Here is a 19,251-nt window from a genome sequence, read left to right as displayed (position 1 = left end):
CTGTACCGAATCCGTACCAAACCATAACTTCAAAACCGAGGTACAGTACGTACCGAACCGTGAGTTTTGTGTACCATTACACCCCCTAATGGTCATAAAACAAAACAAAATATATTTTGTGTTCTGCTGAAACAATGAAAAAGAAATTCATACAGGTTTGTAGGGCCCTATAATTTGCGCGATCACGGAATCGCGGAATCCATTCATAAAAACGGAATTTACTATATAATGCGGAATGTCACGGAATTTGTCAAATTTTTGATGAATGAATTAAAAGCAGGTCAGTACACGTAAATTAAATCGCGATATAGACTAGTGACTGAATATTAAACCTCAAAAAGACTATTTAAACATGAATCCTGCATGCCTGTGTGCCTCTGAAATGAATGATGCGGAAGCGTCACTATATGAATGCACAAATTCATCTCCAGAGCTGCTCTGAAAGTCACTTCATCAGCATTTAGCCTCTTCGTTTGAGAAAACTACCGTCATAAACCCAGAGAAACTCAAAGCTCTAGGCAAACCGTCAAAATAAAAGTTCGATTTAACTTGACAGAAGCACATTACTGTTGTACAGTAGAATTTAGATAAATTAATTTAATAATAAATTATTAAAATATATTTTAAACAATAATGTCAGTGTTTCTTCTATGTTTTAATTTTAACAGTAAAGGCCCTTTCACACTGGACGCGTAGCGGAAAAGCGAAACGAAAAAGCATATAGTTTGCGTGCGAATAGTTCGCGTCAAAACCATTCACATCAGCCGCGACGCGAATTTGCAACGTTTGTGCTCTGAAAAATTCCAAAACATTCGCGGCGACAGCTGAATGAAAAAAATATATATATATTTCAACAAAATAATCTTCATCCTGTTGGAAAGGTTGGTCAGTTTAAGACACTTCATCATCCAGTGAAGATGAGCTTTTCATCAAATTCGGTCATTCAAAGACCAAAAAGAAGTTTTTGGGTGCACCCACTCTTACAGCAACACATTCACTTTCCATAGTCACAGACACAATTTAGGTTTAAAAAAAAAAAAAAATCAACAAGTTTTACCTCAGAAGGTTATGTTATCCTTGTCTATACAGCGACTTGCATGTACTCCCACAGGAGCTGTAATTTCGTGAGAAATGCGATACCTGTCGAAGGTTAATGTTGATTGAATAGCTAGTGACATCTACTGGACATTTCTTTTACAGAAAAGAAACCCAATCACATATACTGCGAGTAGCCCAGGCTATAAATAGGCTTCTGTCTAAGATAAGAAAACCTTTATTTGTCCCACAATGGGGAAATTGTATGCCTACAGACTACAGATAGATGTTTAACTACTAGACATATAGTCCAAATAAACATTCACAAGGTAGTTTTCTATTGTAAATGCGTCGACACACAAGCTATCAGATGATCCGTCATTGTTGCTGTGACATCACCTTTGTTTCCTTGTATTTGGTTGAAGCCTTTTCTGTCGCCTCGAATGTGAAAAAAACGGCATTCAAGCGAAAAAAATAAACGCTGTTTTTTCGCAGCAGCACATTCGCGTTCGGTGTGGAAGCGCTCATTAAACAAACAGCTGATCAAAAAACAAAACCATCGCGCGAATAATTTGTGTGTCAAAATCGCGTCCAGTGTGAAAGGACCTTAAAGCTCTGTTGTGCAGCACATTGTTTGACAAAAAAGTTTAATTTAGATAAATTAAATGGTATGCGTTCATTTGATTGCCAGAAAAATTTAAATACACAACAGAACTTCTGAAGAAAAAAATATATATAAAAATATAAAATATATTTTAAATAAAAATATATTTTTTTAATTAATTAATATTGTTGTTTTTAAGAATTCAATTAATTAGACATGCTTTTTGATTATTAAAATGGAATTAAACCATTAAAATGGAATCAGAATTTTGGAAAACAGAATTTGGTAAAAATAAAATTTGGGGGAAAAAATAAAACGTAGGGCCCTAAAAATTTTTTTTTTTTTTTGTTAAACTTTTATTAAATTGTTGGTAAATTGGACAAGATTCATTATTTCAATAAATTAGACATGATTTTTGATTTCTAAAATTTAATTTAACCATTAAAATGGAGTAAAAAAATAAATAAAACGGAAAAAAACAGAATCCAGAAAAATTAAAACGGATTTTATAGGGCCCTAGGTTTGGAACAACATGAGGGTGAGTAAATGATGAAAGAATTTTTTGGTGAACTATCCTTTCAAATAGCAAGATTTCTTTCCAACTGAAATACTTTCACTAAGTTTAAATTAGCTGAACCACATCACTGGTTTTAAACCCAATGGTGTCAAACTCCTTTCATCTTCCAGTCATTTAATTATAACTTTTGAGACTCGTTATGAGACCATCTTTCTTGTAATACAGTCTCGACCTGTCTCACTGGTAGTCTTGAGCCAGTGTGCATATAAACGCCGGTCCCTCGATGCTCCACTAGCTCTCAACCAGGTGTGTATCTGTATGCGTGTGTGATGAGACAGACGGAAGCACAGGGGCGTCCCACTGTCCCACACACATCCAATTCTGTCACCGCAATCGGCATTCCTTTCAGTTTCACGGTGTTCTCACTCGGCCTGGAGCATTTATCAGCTCGAGAAAGGGTCCACACTGCCAGACGCGTCTGGTCAATTTAGCCACAAAGAACAGGAGGCAGATCCTTTTTTTTTTTTTTGATAGAAAAAGGAAGAGATTCTGCACATGAGTCAAATGCAGATGGAACGGAGGAAGTGTGTTAAAAGCCAATTGGATAGCAGAGGAATAGAAAGATGTTTGAAGGAGGACCTCGTGTTCATCACAAATTAAGGATGCACATCAAAGAGCCATTAGTGATTAAGAGTGATTATGCTGCAGACTATGCTGCGAAGTTCTCAAGTCATTAAAACTATAAAGTCTGCTCCACATTGCAGTTTATCCTGGCCAAGAACCACCTACAGTACTCACACAGGAAGAAAAAGCAACACCAATCACAATTCTGTGTTCTGCAGTGGGTAAATCTGAAATCGAAAATACCATTATAGATAATTATAGATCAGTGCATAAAGCTGATAACTTGTTCATACAACAGCAATCTCCACTTTAAAGAGAGAATTAAACTAAACTACAAAAATCTATTTAATCAATAAAACTTATTGATGATCAATTAAGCATAGTCATCATTAAAGAGTGTAGTTCTGAGGTGTGTGCGGCTCATGTGCAAAACACATGCAGCAGACACATGAAGAAAAAGAAAAGCGTTTTAAATGTATTAAAGGGGACCTATTATGCCTCTTTTTACAAGATGTAAAATAAGTCTCTATAGCATGTTATAGCATAGAATGTAAATTTGCCACTTTTGGGGGGTGATCAAAAACCCAGTTTTTGTGTGTGTTCCTTTAAATGCAAATGAGCTGCTGCTCCAGGCCCCCTTTCGAAAATAGGGCGGAGCTTCAAGAGCTCATGCTCTGGCATACTGGCAACAACAAAACAGGACAATCTCATGCACTGAAAATGTCAGAAACTGTCAGTAACTGTGTTCAGACTTATCTGTTCAGTCAACAGTCTGTACTGTGCATAATAAATGCGCGTTTATGAATTATGCAAACAGTGAGCATGGCGGGATAAAAATAACGACATAGCATTGGTCTGCCTGCCTTCATGTACTATCAGAAATTTCATAATTCCACTTCTTAAGTCGAGATTATAAGATCAACACATTCAAGTGGATGACTTCAAAGGGAGTTTTTGTGCAATTTTGTTAGGAAAATCATATTTACGATAATTCTGATTGAACATCAGTGAAAACGGGCAGAGACAATGGTAGCTTTAGCAACATTAGCCATACAGAGTACCAACAAGCTCTTAAGAAAAGCAATTTGGAAGGACTAACAACATATGACATGTAAACTTACACCCACCACACCCGAGATCCAGTTTCCATTGGTTAAACTTTCAAATGACGTTGGAAAACACTGCGTCATGATCGCGATGCAATCGGATCCTACGCAATCTAATATGTCAGCAAATTTAAAAGCGTGTGTTAAGTTATGGTCATATTCCCTATATTCACTGTAAAGCCAAGCTTCTGAGCTTTAAAACGACACCTATTTTGTGTTGGTTAAAGGTGCCCTCGAATAAAAAATTGAATTTATCTTGCCATAGTTAAATAACAAGAGTTCAGTACATGGAAATTACATACAGTGAGTCTCAAACTCCATTGTTTCATCCTTCTTATATAAATCTCATTTGTTTAAAAGACCTCCGAAGAACAGGCAAATCTCAACATAACACCGACTGTTACGTAACAGTCGGGGTGTACGCCCCCAATATTTGCATATGCCAGCCCATGTTCCCAACATTATCATTATGAAAGGCATTAGACAAGGGCAAAACGTCTGGATGTGCAATCAACAGACTAGGTAAGCAAGCAAGAACAACAGCGAAAAGATGGAGCGATAATAACTGACATGATCCATGATTACATGATATTTTAAGTGATATTTGTAAATTGTCTTTCTAAATGTTTCGTTAGCATGTTGCTAATGTACTGTTAAATGTGGTTAAAGTTACCATAGTTTCTTACTGTATTCACGGAGACAAGAGCCGTCGCTATTTTCATTTTTAAACACTTGCAGTCTGTATAATGCATAAACACAACTTCATTCTTTATAAATCTCTCCAACAGTGTGTAATGTTAGCTTTAGCCACGCAGCATAGCCTCAAACTCATTCAGAATCAAATGTAAACAATATAACAGTATACAATACTCACATAATCCGACGCATGCATGCCGCATGCATGACGAACACTTTGTAAAGATCCATTTTGAGGGTTATATTAGCTGTGTAAACTTTGTTAAGGCACTGTTTAAGGCAAGCGCGATCTCTGTGGGCGTGGACCACAGGATTTAAAGGGGCCACAGCATAAATCGGCGCGTTTATAATGATGCCCCAAAATAGGCAGTTAAAAAAATGAATTAAAAAAATCTATGGGGTATTTTGAGTTGAAACTTCACAGACACATTCAGGGGACACCTTAGACTTATATTACATATTTTAAAAACATAATCTAGGGCACCTTTAAGCAAGGGTTTGAGTAACCACTTGCTTTGGATTTACAGTAAGAGGTTAAAGTTAATGATTAATCAATTAATTGATCATTAATTTTAACAACGATTGATTATGGGAATTTATCTAAAATGTTGGTAGACAAACAGTTCTGGTGACTTCTTTCACACTTGAAATAGTTAACCCTGGGTCATTTTAAACCCTAGGTAAATGTAATCCTAGGTTATCTTGCTTCAGGTTTCACACTGATTATAATTTACCCAGGGTTAACAATTAATCCTGGGTATTCATAAGCTGGCGTTTTACATTGTACATTCCTAAACCCTGGTTCATCATTCTTATTTGCATATTTGTGGCATCAGTATCATTGATTGGATAAATGCTGCACGTGACCTGTTTACATATCTCTAGTATTGCACATCCTCGTATTGCCGACTATTGTACTATTGTGTTTATACTGAACGGACGCCACAAAAATGGTGCAAACCCTGCTCCGGAGCAGGGTTTCATAACCCTGGGTAAAAAGGGGTGTTAACCCCGCTTCTAAATTACAAGTGTGAAACATTCCTTTACCCTGGGTTAAAAGTGGTGTTCAGAACAAAGATAACCCGTGTTTAAGCGCAGTGTGAAAAGCCCTATTCTGATTTACTGAAAAGAATCGGTTACTCGTTCAGGAATCACACTACACTAGAATGTACTTTTCTGAGGAAACGAAGACTACTTATGCTACAATACTGACTTAGAATCAAGACTTAAAAACTTAGTGAATCAATATTAATGTTAATAAGGTCAACTTGTATCTGTACAAGGGCACTCATGATTCAAAGAATATAGAAAGCCATTGCCAGGTCACACCTCGAGTACAGCATGAATCTTTCAGTAACAAAAGAATTTAGCACCCGACTTAACATGGATTTGTAGAGAATACTTTCTAAAATCACTTATATGAGAAAATCAGTAGAGCTGAGTGGCTCATGGACACACTCACTAAAAATAATTCACAACAGAGAGGCTCTTCTGCTTCAAATCAAACTGAAGAAAACTCGGGCTCTCTGCCGGCATGGCAACCATGACCGGGAAAATGAACAATTGGATGAAGTTATTTACGGCATCTCTCCCACGTCCATCAGAAAAAAAACAATAAAAAGCACCAGTCAGCCATACTGAACAGCTATTTGTGAGAGACTGAGTCAAAATCGACAATTGCCATGTGTCTGCACATGTTAGAATACAGGGAACAAGGGTCAGACCTCTGAGGACCAGATAAATCAATGTTGCTTGTGATCATAACAGCTCAGGCTGGACTAGTTCTCCGCTGGGGTTTCCAGGGTTGTCAGCACCTCTGCCTCGAGCACCATTCACTCTGTGATCCTTATCGGCGACGATGAACAAAATTCTGCTTCAAGAAATTTCTTTTGCTCTGTTGGCTTGAGTTTGTTCTGGTTTACTTCCTCAGTGCTTCAGCGGACTGCATCTTCATGGCAGATTGTCTGTTGAATATGTTTTTGCCATTAGAGTGACTGCAGAATGTGGGCAGGCTTTCGACACTGCTCACCTCAAAGACATCCACTTTGCTTCCAACTCTCTCTCAGTCCTCTTTTTTTTAATAAAGAGAGGCTTTTTTCCTAATGGCCCCTCACAGACTATCTGCAGAGAGGCTTAAAAGTTTGGAAGTCACCCACTCGGTTCAGTATTCAGGGCAGAGCGAATCGAAGGAGATATTAAGGGCTGTAAATGGGAGTAGTGAAGCGCAAGCGATGCCACCTGCCCGTGGAGCGCCATTGTCCGCTGCCCAGCATAACAACCTGGAGAGACACTGAGTTCAAGAAACTCTTAGGGGACCTTGAACCAAAGCTTACTGCATAATATGAGTTTCTGTGAGATGTGAGAATGAAGAATCAGTGCTCAATGGACCACTTGCGGTTCACTTGGGCTGTAGTAATTACAACCTCTGGATTATAATCGAATGGTTGTTGGTTCAAACTCCACAAGGGCCGATCCATAAATCATTACCATTGGCACAAAACACTTAACCTGGGTTTCTCCAGGAGGAATAAGTGTACTATAAATAGTTTGCATGAAGCTAAATCACCTCATTAGTAGTGCTGGGCAAGCTGATAAAAAAAAAATAATAATATAGCAAGCTAAGCTACAAAGTACTCTCTAGAAATAGTTCAGCTAATTGAAAGCTACTGTTTAAAGAAAAAAATAATAGTTACACTACCAACTATATGGCGGCTTGCTACATTAAAGCTGTATCATAATATTTTCATGTTAAAAAATAGTAATTTATTCACGTTTTGTTAAAAATAACCAAAATAGGTATAAAACATTATTATATTATATTATATTATATTATATTATATTATATTATATTATATTATATTATATTATATTATATTATATTATATTATATTATATTTTATTTTATTTTATTTTTTATTTTTTTCTTAATTATGTTTTTAAACATTTCTGGAGATGTTTTTGAATTATATTTTGAATTATATTGATATATAATAAAATAAATGTATTTGTTAAATTAGAATTATACCCAAAATAGAAAAGAAATATTATATTACATTACATTTCATGTTTTTAAAACATTTCTGGAGATATTTTAATTATATTTTGAATTATATTGATATTTGAGTCATTGGCGGAAGGTTTTTAAAAGTGTAAAAAAACATAATGGAGATATAATTAATTTAAAGTTTTATTAAGTGTTAACCATGAGATTGTGGTTTTTATAATCAATTAACACTGCTTTTGTCATTTTTTACAAGATGGACAAAATTTGTCACCAAAAAAAGTCATTCGATTTAACCAAAATTTTCGGTTTTACCGAACTACACTTTTGATTATAGCAAATGCAACATTTTCAAACAATACTAACAGGCTGAAATCTAGCTACATAGCTAGTTACCTTGCTTGCTAGCTAACAAAAGGACAATCAAACATTTTATATTTAGTACATGTTTTTAAAATATTACAACATTTTCCATGTTTTATAGCGATTGTACCGAATGACCTGATGTTTCGGGACATGCGTATGAGCAAGTGAAAATGAATTTTTCAAAGCTTTAAAAAGAGTTAACTACTTTGCTTCACGACCATGTGGTCCTTTGCAGGCGTCTGAATGAGGTCACATGATACTGACCGCATGACTTGATACAAAATGGTCCCTTTATATTGGTTACTCCGAATGACATCAATGAAATTTTGCACTATATTAATATATGATCTTATAAAATAATACCAGAATAAAAAATATATACATTTTAAGATATTTTAATCACAAATGAAATGGCTGTTTTGGCCTTTGGATGGATAAACCGAATGACCTTTTGACACTTAAAAATCTTTAAAATTTTGAATATGTAGCAAAATATAATTAAAACATTTTGGATTCAATAAGCGATATCTAGTTGTACTACCTTACTGTACTACTATCTTATTATAACGCATTTGTACAAAAAAATGACTCGTCATGTCATTGAGCCATATAATAAAATATAATATATATTTGTTATATAATACACCCAATATAGGTAAAACATATTATATTATATTATATTATATTATATTATATTATATTATATTATATTATATTATATTATATTATATTATATTATATTATATTATATTATATTATATTATATTATATTATATGTGTATAGTAGCCTGCTGGATAATCTCAATGCAGTATAAGTCATCCGATTTAGTTAAGTGAGTGTCATTTATGCTGAAACCACTCCAACTCCAACCAAACTCAAACTAATAACTAGTGACTTCAATGATGGTTTACCTGATCAATTGAAAAGAACTTAATCAAAAGAGTCCTTCATTCTCAAATTGGACATTGCTTGTTCTGATTCTAAATAGCCAATAGAGAACCTCGAACAAACACTTGAACAAGTAGGGTTTCACAATGCTACCTCACTGCTTAATCAATACTGCCCATTACTTTAATTACTAAGTTAATTAGCATCTCACTGATCTCACTCTCTCACAGTACCAAATGGCATTCTCAGCCACATTTACAGCATTTTGGTGACATAACTCGTATGGACTTGTAGGTTGTAGACCACTGTGAAGGGTGAGTTGGGGCAGTAAAGAGGGCACTTGAGCATCCTTTTCATCCCTAAATTTACAAATGAGCCATCCTATTGTCTTAAGCCTCATTTTTCGCATTCAGCTCCATCTCGCACACAGTCTAGATGACCGTTCTTTTCAAGAGCTCAAATCACTTGTACATGAGTTGTTATCTGCACACAAGTACTGATGATGAAAATTGCATCATGCACAGAGAGCGCAAACCAGAGCGAAAGGTAGAAGATGAAAGTATACTTTCAGCTTTATGGACTTCAAGTGAAGGCCAATGAAGCAGTTATGTCTTGCTTTAGATGACAGCATATCTCTGTAATCAGACAGCAATTCTCCTGATAAATAAAACAAGTGTTTGACGATCGACGTTGTCGATAGCACTTGAAAAGTCTTGAACCGCGTGTGGTATAATCTGCCTTCCGCCTTATCCGGCTACAGTAATCCCAGCCTTATCTCGCCCACCCCGAGCAAGAGAAAAACATCACAAGGATTTTTCTCTGACAGGTTTCTGATGCCTTATCATTGTGACAGGGATTTTAACAAGGGAACCAGTAATTGCTCTAAAATCACTGTAATTACACGCAAAAGACAGGTCGTAATTTTTATTTCCCCAGAATCCAGAGAAGAACAGTGAATCTGTGTGGTTTGAAGAGCTGACGGGAGAGTGGGGGATGTTTCTGAGAGATCTGTCCCCAGGTACACGCTGACATTTCACACTGATGCTTATCTGTATTGTGATTGGCTGCTGGAAGCAATCAATCAACAAACATCACGCTTGCCACAATGCTCAGAGAATATGAAAGCAGAGGGATTCTTTGTATAGTGCACGTATGTCGCCTTTTATCTCATGAACTGCATGGGTAATAAACCTGGTGCGGTCTCTGGAGGCAAATATTGGCAATGAGTCTCATATTCTAGTGAATCTTGCACTTTACAGATAAAGTATTTACAAAATCATAAAGGAACAATGCAAGGGAGCTCCACCCCAGGGCGCACCTGGAAAACATCACAGCATTCCCCTCGCCGCTCAAAAGTCTCCCAGAAGCATAAATACAAATCAACACAAGTTTGATCTTTGCGCCACATCCCTTTCAAGCTTTTTTTGAAAAGATGTTGAATAATTTATTGCTTGCATTTAAAATCAGGACATGTCTAGTTACAGTAGGTAAAAACAGTCTTCAAAAGCAAGCAACACTCAACTACTGTATCTGGATTGTATAATGAGCTCCAAGTGTTTCTTGGTGCTAAACAGGCACCAATTAGAGATTTGGATGTGTTATATAAACAGGAAGAGGGTGAGTTTGACTGTTTTAGATTATTAAAGAAGCAACCAAATGAATTCTTGAATGTTGCATGAACAAAAAAATGGCATTCTGATAACAGGAATTGCTTGGGAAGGAGTTCCTGAAAAGAAAGCGGCTGCCATATTACGTCCAAAGTCATCATGATGATATGCACTGAAAGAACACATCTCATTAATAATAAAAGAGCTTAAATTGAAAGACCACCATGTGATCCAAACTCCCACACAGTTTCCTTTTAGCGTACAAATCGCATAACCGCCACACGACCAGTCAGATGCAATGGAGTCTGTTGGCCGGACCTTTGAATACAAACTTGTTGAAATCCATTATAGATTTCATCTACTGATCCTTGTGTTTGTCACTCTATGACAACAGCTCTCGGTCAGGCTCTATATATGTGACTGGAATGCCAATTGAGGTCTCTAGGGTAAATGAAGCTCCTGTTTCATGGAACCAATGAAATCACGTTTGTATGTCAATCCCCGCATCCTGCCGTACTGCCTGGGGTCATGTTCACCCCATTACTGCATTCTACAATCCAGATCGGTAATTAATTATTACTTTTTTAATAATGGATTATGTAAAGTCAGCTGGTCATTAGGGCACAATAAATATGCATTATATACATGTGTGCATCTATATCTATTCATAATGTGCTGTATTAAGCATGTTGGCAGTGCAAATAGCGTTATTTTTGTGGCATGATTCATCGTAACTCTAGGTTCTCAAAGAAATTAAATGCTGCTTTTGTATGACACATATAATAGAAGAGCATTGGAAATTAGCCAGTGAATTTCACACATATTATTCTTTGATATTTTCACACAGTTTGTCCTCAAAGGATCCTACAAATCAATATCGCTCATTATTTATCAATGGCATGTTAGCAATACATGCAGGAAAGGGACAAATGGTCCACAGGTGCAGGCAGCCATAAATCACCATCTACAAATGGCTTCTTTCTCTTCCTTGATCTGCAAGTAACTTGCAATCAAGACAAATCACCCCGGCTAGAAATAATTGCACTTATCCATTCCACAGGGATTCATTTCCATTTAAATGCAATTAATCATCTCTTAGGAATCTGCCTCATGTATCATCACTTTGGTACAATGCAATTCAGATTTCATTTTTAAATAATGTCTTTACACTTATATTCAACCAATGAACAAAAGACTACCACTTCCAGCACGCAAATATGAATATTCATACGAGTGAATCAATAGCTGGGAAATTCCTGATGTTTCAATCAGTCAGCGTAACATACGGTATAGCTGGTCAGTTTTCTCTTGTATTGCATGTTGAGCTGATATCAGGGTAAATCGACATCTTAATACGAGACTTACAATCAGTAGACTGGGAGGATTTTTAGTAAAAAAAAAAATCACATCTTAAAGAAGGTAGTGTTGACTTTAAGCTACTATTCACGAGTTCACACTTACAAATAAGTCAGGTAAATTAATTGGTAAACGTATTTGGCGTGCTGTCCAGGGAGAGGGCTCCGAGCTCGGTAATCGGCCCGAACACAGAGTACCCCCCCTCCCTCCTTTTAGATTATATGAAGTAACCCAGAGAGTGTGAGGAGACGGGGTGGTGGAGGGATTCTGGAAACTGTCGAGGATCCTTGGGTGAGTTTGACTGTGATTATATATAGGCCTGAACTCATGCTGATTGGGTAGATATGTTGATTACAGATTGTTGACAGCTGGTTGAGATGACGTAATGAGCTGACATAATGAATGTATTTGACTTGTTCCTCCTGAACTATGTTATTAAAACATATTATATTAGAAAATATTAAGATAATCATGTTTATTTGCTGTCACGTGTGGGTAAAAAAATGTATATGTATATTATATAATATAAATATAAATATATAAGCAGGACTCGAACCCGGGTCCAAAAGCACGGGAGTCGGGCACTCTAACAAGGAGGCTAAAGATCACAATCTCTAGCGAGAGTCACTATAATACCAATTAACACACAGTAACACTAGTAATCCAAAAAAGTTTGCATGAATATAAGAGCTTTGCACAGTGCTATTTTCCATGTGTCCACTTGAAAGTTATTTCTGCATGTGGTCAAAACGAGGAACTGCTCTATCTTCAAAGTAACTGCTGGGATCATGTCAGTCTGATCCTCTGTCAAAATCTCATGAAGCTCTACTTATGTCAACCTTTTAAAAAGGACAATCGGTAAAATACAAATCCAGATGTTTATGCAATTACTACCAAAAACAAAAAATACATGTTGCATCAAATTCAGGTAAAGCAGAATACAGATGTAAGCCAGAGAGAGTGTGTTTACACAGGCAATCAATCAATCAATGAGTGCAGCTATACAGCTGCTGTTCAACATATAGAGTCTGTGACGATATCTAGCAGAGAATATATAATGAACATGAGAGCAAAGCATTCATAACAGATGTTACATCTCGACACACGTGCAGTAACACGTATTCCTACCAATAATTCAATGAACTTTTGCATAAATAAATCCATAGTGTGTGTAAGAGAAATCAGTGAACTCGTTTATGCATATCCTCGGCATATACAGTATAGTATCATATTATTCAACAGTTTAAACACTTTAAACATGTATTATTAATGCATAGATTGGTTGCATTTATTGGTAACTGTCCCCACCCTTAAACAAAACTTCCTAATTCAAAAAAATCATCTTAACTGTACAAACAGCTACAAATATATAGGTATACGCATGTTAAAAAAAAAATAAAATCCCGAGTCGATTACACTTAACGCTTTCTTTCAGTGTTATAAACACATGTTTTTCTATTTATATAATTTCCCTATTTACTGAAGTGTCGTTTCCAAAAGAATCATAGTTTTGGATAACTTCTCTACATTAAATAGCACTATAAACGTCGTTGATATATTCTGAGAGGTTTTTATAGCAGAGGCGTATGTAGCCTAGTGATGCACGCGCATTTTTTCCCCTCTAACTGCGCGTGCTGTCACACCGGGCGCCGGTTTTCTTACCTGCATGAAACTGTGATCTCCACTTTGGTGGCGGGGATGTTCCCAGTTAACGGGTCGAACTCGTAGACCGAAGCCATGTCCTCCAGTTTGTCCATGATGTCTCCCTCCATGAGCGCGCGCGGCTCGGGGCAGTTCCACGGCTCGCGCACCCTGGCCCCGCGGAGGCTTTCACGGTCCCGCTCGGACCAACCCGGAGTTAACAAGGCCAGGGTATTAATAAAGAGCCCCCCTACAACTCAAGAAACTTGAATGGGGTTAAAGTCGGGGGAAAGTCGCTTAAAACTGTGCTGGAGAATCTGGTGGTCAGCTGCCGTTCATCAGCTGAGAGAAGATGATCTCTGCACATCAAGTGCTCTACATGTGCGCTCGTTAAGAGCATCCAGCGCGCGCTCCAGCCCTACCCTACTATCTTCAACACGCCCATGCGTACTACTGCTCTCCACTGAACAGAGGCGGTCTGCTTACAGCGCTGCGAAGGGATGATTACAAGTCAATAAAAGGCGAATCAAAATTATATTGTGCTAAAAGACATCATTTTAATGTATACATGTATATATTAGGACACGGGAGACACGGTGCGATTACTGATTTTACCAGTGTAAGGAGAGTTCACTGGTGTTAAAATAGTGATTTTTTTTATATTAGCCTAATATATATATATATATATATATATATATATATATATATATATATATATATATATATATATATATATATATAGCAAAAAAAGACACTAATGTTCAATAAATTCTCTTTATATATTATAATTATTCAATAAAAAATCTGTCATTTTAAATAAATAAAATAAATAAATTATTCTGCCAATAAGTATAGTTGCTATAATGTTGCTATAGTAACTTGGCACATTAACACAGAATTCAACTATGTGTGTGTGTGTGTGTGTGTGTGTGTGTGTGTGTGTGTGTGTGTGTGTGTGTGTGTGTGTGTGTGTGTGTGTGTGTGTGTGTGTGTGTGTGTGTGTGTGCTTTTGTTTATATTACGATGTAATATAAACCTGAGTTCACCTACATCGTGGGGATCAGCCACCGGTCCCTACAATGTAAATTAATTAATAAAAATACTAAATGATGTTTTTGTGAGAAAATAAAGGTGTGTGCAGTTTCCTGTGATGGTTAGGTTTAGGGGTAGGGGTAGGGAAGGGGGATAGAAAGTACGGTTTGTACAGTATAAAATGCATTGCGGCCTATGAAAAGTCCCCACAATTCACAAAAACAAACGTGTGTGTGTGTGTGTAGGTGTGTGTGTGTGTAGGTGTGTGTTTGTTTTTTGCTCTCTGTGTCTCAAACATGGATATAATATTCCCTTATCTGTCTGCTATAAATAAACTGTACAGTAAATAAAAAGCTCTAAAGTAAAGAATTCTACAGCTAATCCCTAAACTGTACATTAAAGGTGTGTAATATGTAGGATTTCTGTCAGCTAGAGGCCGCTGGAGCGATTGTGCAACACACCTCACGAGCAGCGGAACTTTTATTATGACACAGTCACCGGCGCTGCTTCTGCTTTTCCGGTCATGAGTATGAGGTAACGCAGCTCTGTTTATCATATTAGATACATTTGAGTGTGTTGAAAATGATGTTATAACGTTACTCTGTGCGTTCAGCGGCTGCTGAGAGACATTTGTTTGAGACACACTGCAGTAAGATAGATCAATTTTAGAATATCATATTAAATATTGGATGGCTTGTGTTGATAAATGGCATGCAATTCATTTTAAAAAGTATTGTATGATGGAGAAAATTATTACTGTTGCTAAAAATAAAGCTGCATCTGATTATGCTATGTTACTTGACAAAATTGTTTTTTTTCTCTGAAGCGTGGTAAAGCATGGAACTCGCAAAAAAAAAATCAAGAAAATTGATTTAAACAATAAGACTAAATGTGTTGAGCTATATAACAACAATTAGTTTTATGTCTATAAAGGTAACTAAACACTTGTTCACTTGTCTATTAAAGCATGTTATATATTAAAGCGTCTTTGGTGTTTCCATGGTTTTTACAAAATAAAACCGGGTATGACGCAATTGACAGGCGACTCCTCATACGTCCCGGAGCCTTGGTTATAAGTGCAATTTTCCCACGATTTACAAATAGTTGGAAACATTTGGGATATTGTAAGTACTCAAGTGAACAAAATATATAACACTGGCCTAGTGGTTTTTGGATATTTTACTGCAGAAATCTTACATATTGCACCTTTAAAGAAGAGAACCATGTTGATGCAGATGATACTAGATTTGTCATTTAAAGGGGTTATATATATAATGCCACTTTTACAAGATGTAAAATAAGTCTCTGATGTCCCCAGAGTGTATATGTGAAGTTTTAGCTCAAAATACCCTACAGATCTTTTTTTTTTTTATACCATGTTAAATTTGAGTGTTTTTGAGGGCAAGCAAAAACGCTCAGTTTTTGTGTATGTCCCTTTAAATGCAACTGAGCTGCTGCTCCTACGAAGAGGGCGGAGTTTCAAGAGCTCATGTTAGCAGCTCTGATTAATGTTACCTCACGCAAATGTCAGAAACTGTTCAGCCTTTTATGTTTAAACCAGACTCTGACAATGATGGAGAGTCTCAAGAACAAGTGACAACATGAATGCAACAGGACGGTTCTGAATGGTTACTTGATGACTTTATGTAGCTGATGGAGTTAACTATATTAAAGTCATTAAAAAGCATATTCTGTTATGATAATCTATAAATCGCTCACGTGGGAACTGTTGTAATATGCCTATGGAGTCAGAGAATATATTCTCTGTCCTTAAACAGAGAATTCTTTAAAAGAAAATATCTCCCTTTGCATTGAACTTTGAGCATTCTAACTTGCAAATGTTGTTTGTGCAGCAACATTACACACTAACTAAAGTTAAAAGAGTGAAATCATAATCAACCACCCCTTTAACAACCATTAATCAAATCAAAATGAAATTATATACAAAAATTTAATTATACTTTCGTACCTCCAAACTGGCTATTGTCATGTAAATCTTTTATACAAAGATACCACTTTACATACGATATACTGCTTTAACCTGGTCATATATGATTGTGATTTCATCCCTGAAGCAAATTTCTAATTGGTTAAACTGACTGCAGTTGTGTCACACCTCGCCTCATCCCCTCTACGTTATTATCCATTGCTGATTAACCTTCTAATGCAAGGCCTTCACTAATGATCCTGTGCTAAAGCTGATGAAGTACCTCTGTAACATTTACCACCATCTTCTATTACAGATCTGTAATTCTCCAAAAAAAAAAAAAAACACACACACACATCCATAATTTTGAAAATAAATGAGAGAGAGAAAGAGATTGGGAAGGATTGTATGAATTCAGCACCACCACACATGGACAGCTCCCAAGAGCCAAAGTGAACAAGTTCAGTGTGTTTCCCAATCCGCAATAACAGCTGAACCACAGAAAAGCCAGCCATTATTTGCAAACACTTCCCATTGCCTAAAAGCTAAGTGTTCATTGTTTGTTTAAAAATCATGTGCAAATAATTGACGTAAAAATGGGGACTGTAAAAAAAAAAACGTGCCTTTTCTTTTATATTATGGGAAAGCGGTGCACATTGTTATTCTTTCAGGGAGTTCGACTGCAGCAGACCTTTTCAGAAAAAAATAATCATTTCCAAGAAACGCCAGCGCAGAGAACGAAAGAACTAACACAGTAAATTCACACAAAGTCCTCGCAGTTCCTCGCAGCCACACTTTTTCCTCGCTCAGGATGTGAGTTTTTCAAAAGCAAACGCGATTGTTTTCATCCCTTTCCTTAGACGGCTTAAGCAGAATGGTCTAAGCTCTGGTGTGAGGGACAGGAGCCACTCTGGAGATCAATGGGCACGGAAACAGCCTCACGCTGGCACCGAGACCACCCTCGCCTCCGCTCACCCTCCCGAGTGAGTCATGATTGTAAAGGCAATGTTAAAGCAATTGGGATGTGGGTGGACATGAGGACGTGCAGATGTGCTCCTAGTTTTGAGGTCTAACTGAGCCTCATGGGGTGCCTCCAACACCACACCAATGAGAAGAACCGGTGCCCATATTCAACTTTGACCCCGTGACAAATACTAACTAACACCCAATGCCAAAAAAGCCACTGTAGGTGATCTGATGGCGATGCCAGGATGCAAAACTGGATCTCTACACTGGTAAACCGGCACCAGATGGGAAGGCAAAGCTGCCACACAGAACAAAGACAGGAAAGAAGAATGTTTTCCATAATGTCAGCCAAACTGCACCATTCACTGTGATTTGGGGCTTTAATTACTGTGTTTCTCCCACATTGCGTCAACGGGGCCAGAAATAGGCCTGTTTGAGTGCAATTAAACGGAGGGAATTGAAGGGGTAAGGTCCAAATGAAGACCCTTGCGAGCTCTTGATAAGATGATTAATACGGGTGCGAAAAGGTCTGGGGGTCAAATACAGACAGGCTTATACCTCCCATCCTGCTCGGCATCTAAGCCAGAATTTGTGTGACATCAATTCTATTGTGGTGCCATCTTTTAAATGAGAGTCTAAGACAACAATCTTAACAGCTCACAGGTGCTCAAAAGACCATCGGCTGCTGGCAAACGCTCATGAATAAATCACATCTCCACCACAAACAGCAATTTTTGCAGCCCACCAGTGTTTTTTTCCAGTGCCTGGCAAAGAATAGAGGTGGCTGAGGACTTTTTCAAAGCAGGCCGTTCCTACGGCCTAATCTCTGCCAAGCACAGTGCACTAGACTAATCCAAGCATGTGTTGGAAGCTGGGGACTCTCGGCTGTCTCCTTTCATGTATTTATTCTAATACCAGCAGCCCTGCAGGAGACTGTTGGCTCTTTCTCAAACTCCATTAGAGAGTAAAGGTCACTCTCTTGGGGCTTCCTGATGTTGGGAGAGGAACTTGCACTTCGCTCTTTGATAACATGCCTGCGCATGTTATCTCGGCAAGAAGGTAATGTTTTACCTCAGTTGCCGGATGAAAGGTCGAAAGGAAGTGCGGTCGTTATATCGCGTCCCCCGTGAGCTTTGACGCATTCACATGAGAGACGGCTCTCAAAGTTGAAACCATGGTGGACCTGGCGTTTTACCCGGCCGTGGCGCTGATCTATTTCTTCGGCGTGTTACAGGCAAACAAGGATGGCCGTGTGGATCTGCCCGACAGTGCTTCGGTCAACGTCTTCTGCCTGTTCGTGCTCATTCAGCCGTTGTGTTTGATCATAGGTGGATACACTGGGATGGCCACGTACTTGATTTCTGCATATGTTTCCTACAGCGTCCTGCCCTGGAAAAAGCCGTCAGCTGATCAGCAGGAGGATACAGAGAAAAAGAAGAAGAAAAAGAAGGAAAAGACTAATTAAGACACTCTTAATTAAGACTTCAAACAACAGCTTTGCGTAGGAAGGAAGAAAGTGTAAATGCGAAGCCATCTCATGCGTTTGCAAAGATCACTGAACTGAAGAGGATTATGGTTAATTTACTATAAAGAAAAGGCTTTGCGTTTCTTGCACGTGTTCCTGGATGTTTGATTTTTTTTTTTTTTTCTCTCTCAGTTGTGAATTTTACCCTTTGGTCTAAAACATTTGAAAAGCAGATTCTCTCCTTTAGAAACAGGAAGAAAATATACATGATGTACAGCCAGGCTCTTGTTTGTGTCTTGTTGATGGACAGCAGTGGATCGATGGACCGGCTGTCTCTTTAAATGCCACTTTCACAAGGTAGTTCCACGCCAGCCTGTAAAGACTCTCTTCGAACACAGTTTTGATTCGGAACAAGCTGC

The 19,251-nt window shown here is 37.6% G+C and overlaps 1 protein-coding gene across 12 annotated transcripts in view; it reads right to left on the bottom strand.

Annotated features, from left to right (window-relative positions):
• Positions 1–19,251, bottom strand: part of LOC137021752 (copine-5) — a 349,050-nt gene that overhangs the window by 195,160 nt on the left and 134,639 nt on the right. For 4 of the 12 annotated variants that reach the window (XM_067388644.1, XM_067388646.1, XM_067388645.1 and 1 more), the window contains exon 1: positions 13,464–13,815. The exons of the other annotated variants lie outside the window; for them this stretch is intronic. In XM_067388644.1, coding sequence (XP_067244745.1) covers positions 13,464–13,573 — 110 coding nt within the window. In that variant the 5' untranslated portion in view covers positions 13,574–13,815. Of the gene's footprint in view, positions 1–13,463; positions 13,816–19,251 lie in introns of those variants that run through there. 12 annotated transcript variants of the gene reach the window in all.

This window comes from Chanodichthys erythropterus, chromosome 6 (genome assembly GCF_024489055.1).
Source record: "Chanodichthys erythropterus isolate Z2021 chromosome 6, ASM2448905v1, whole genome shotgun sequence".
Lineage (NCBI taxonomy): Eukaryota > Metazoa > Chordata > Actinopteri > Cypriniformes > Xenocyprididae > Chanodichthys > Chanodichthys erythropterus.
The sequence above is the reverse complement of the archived record's forward strand: the minus strand, read 5'-3'. Positions and strand labels throughout refer to the sequence as shown.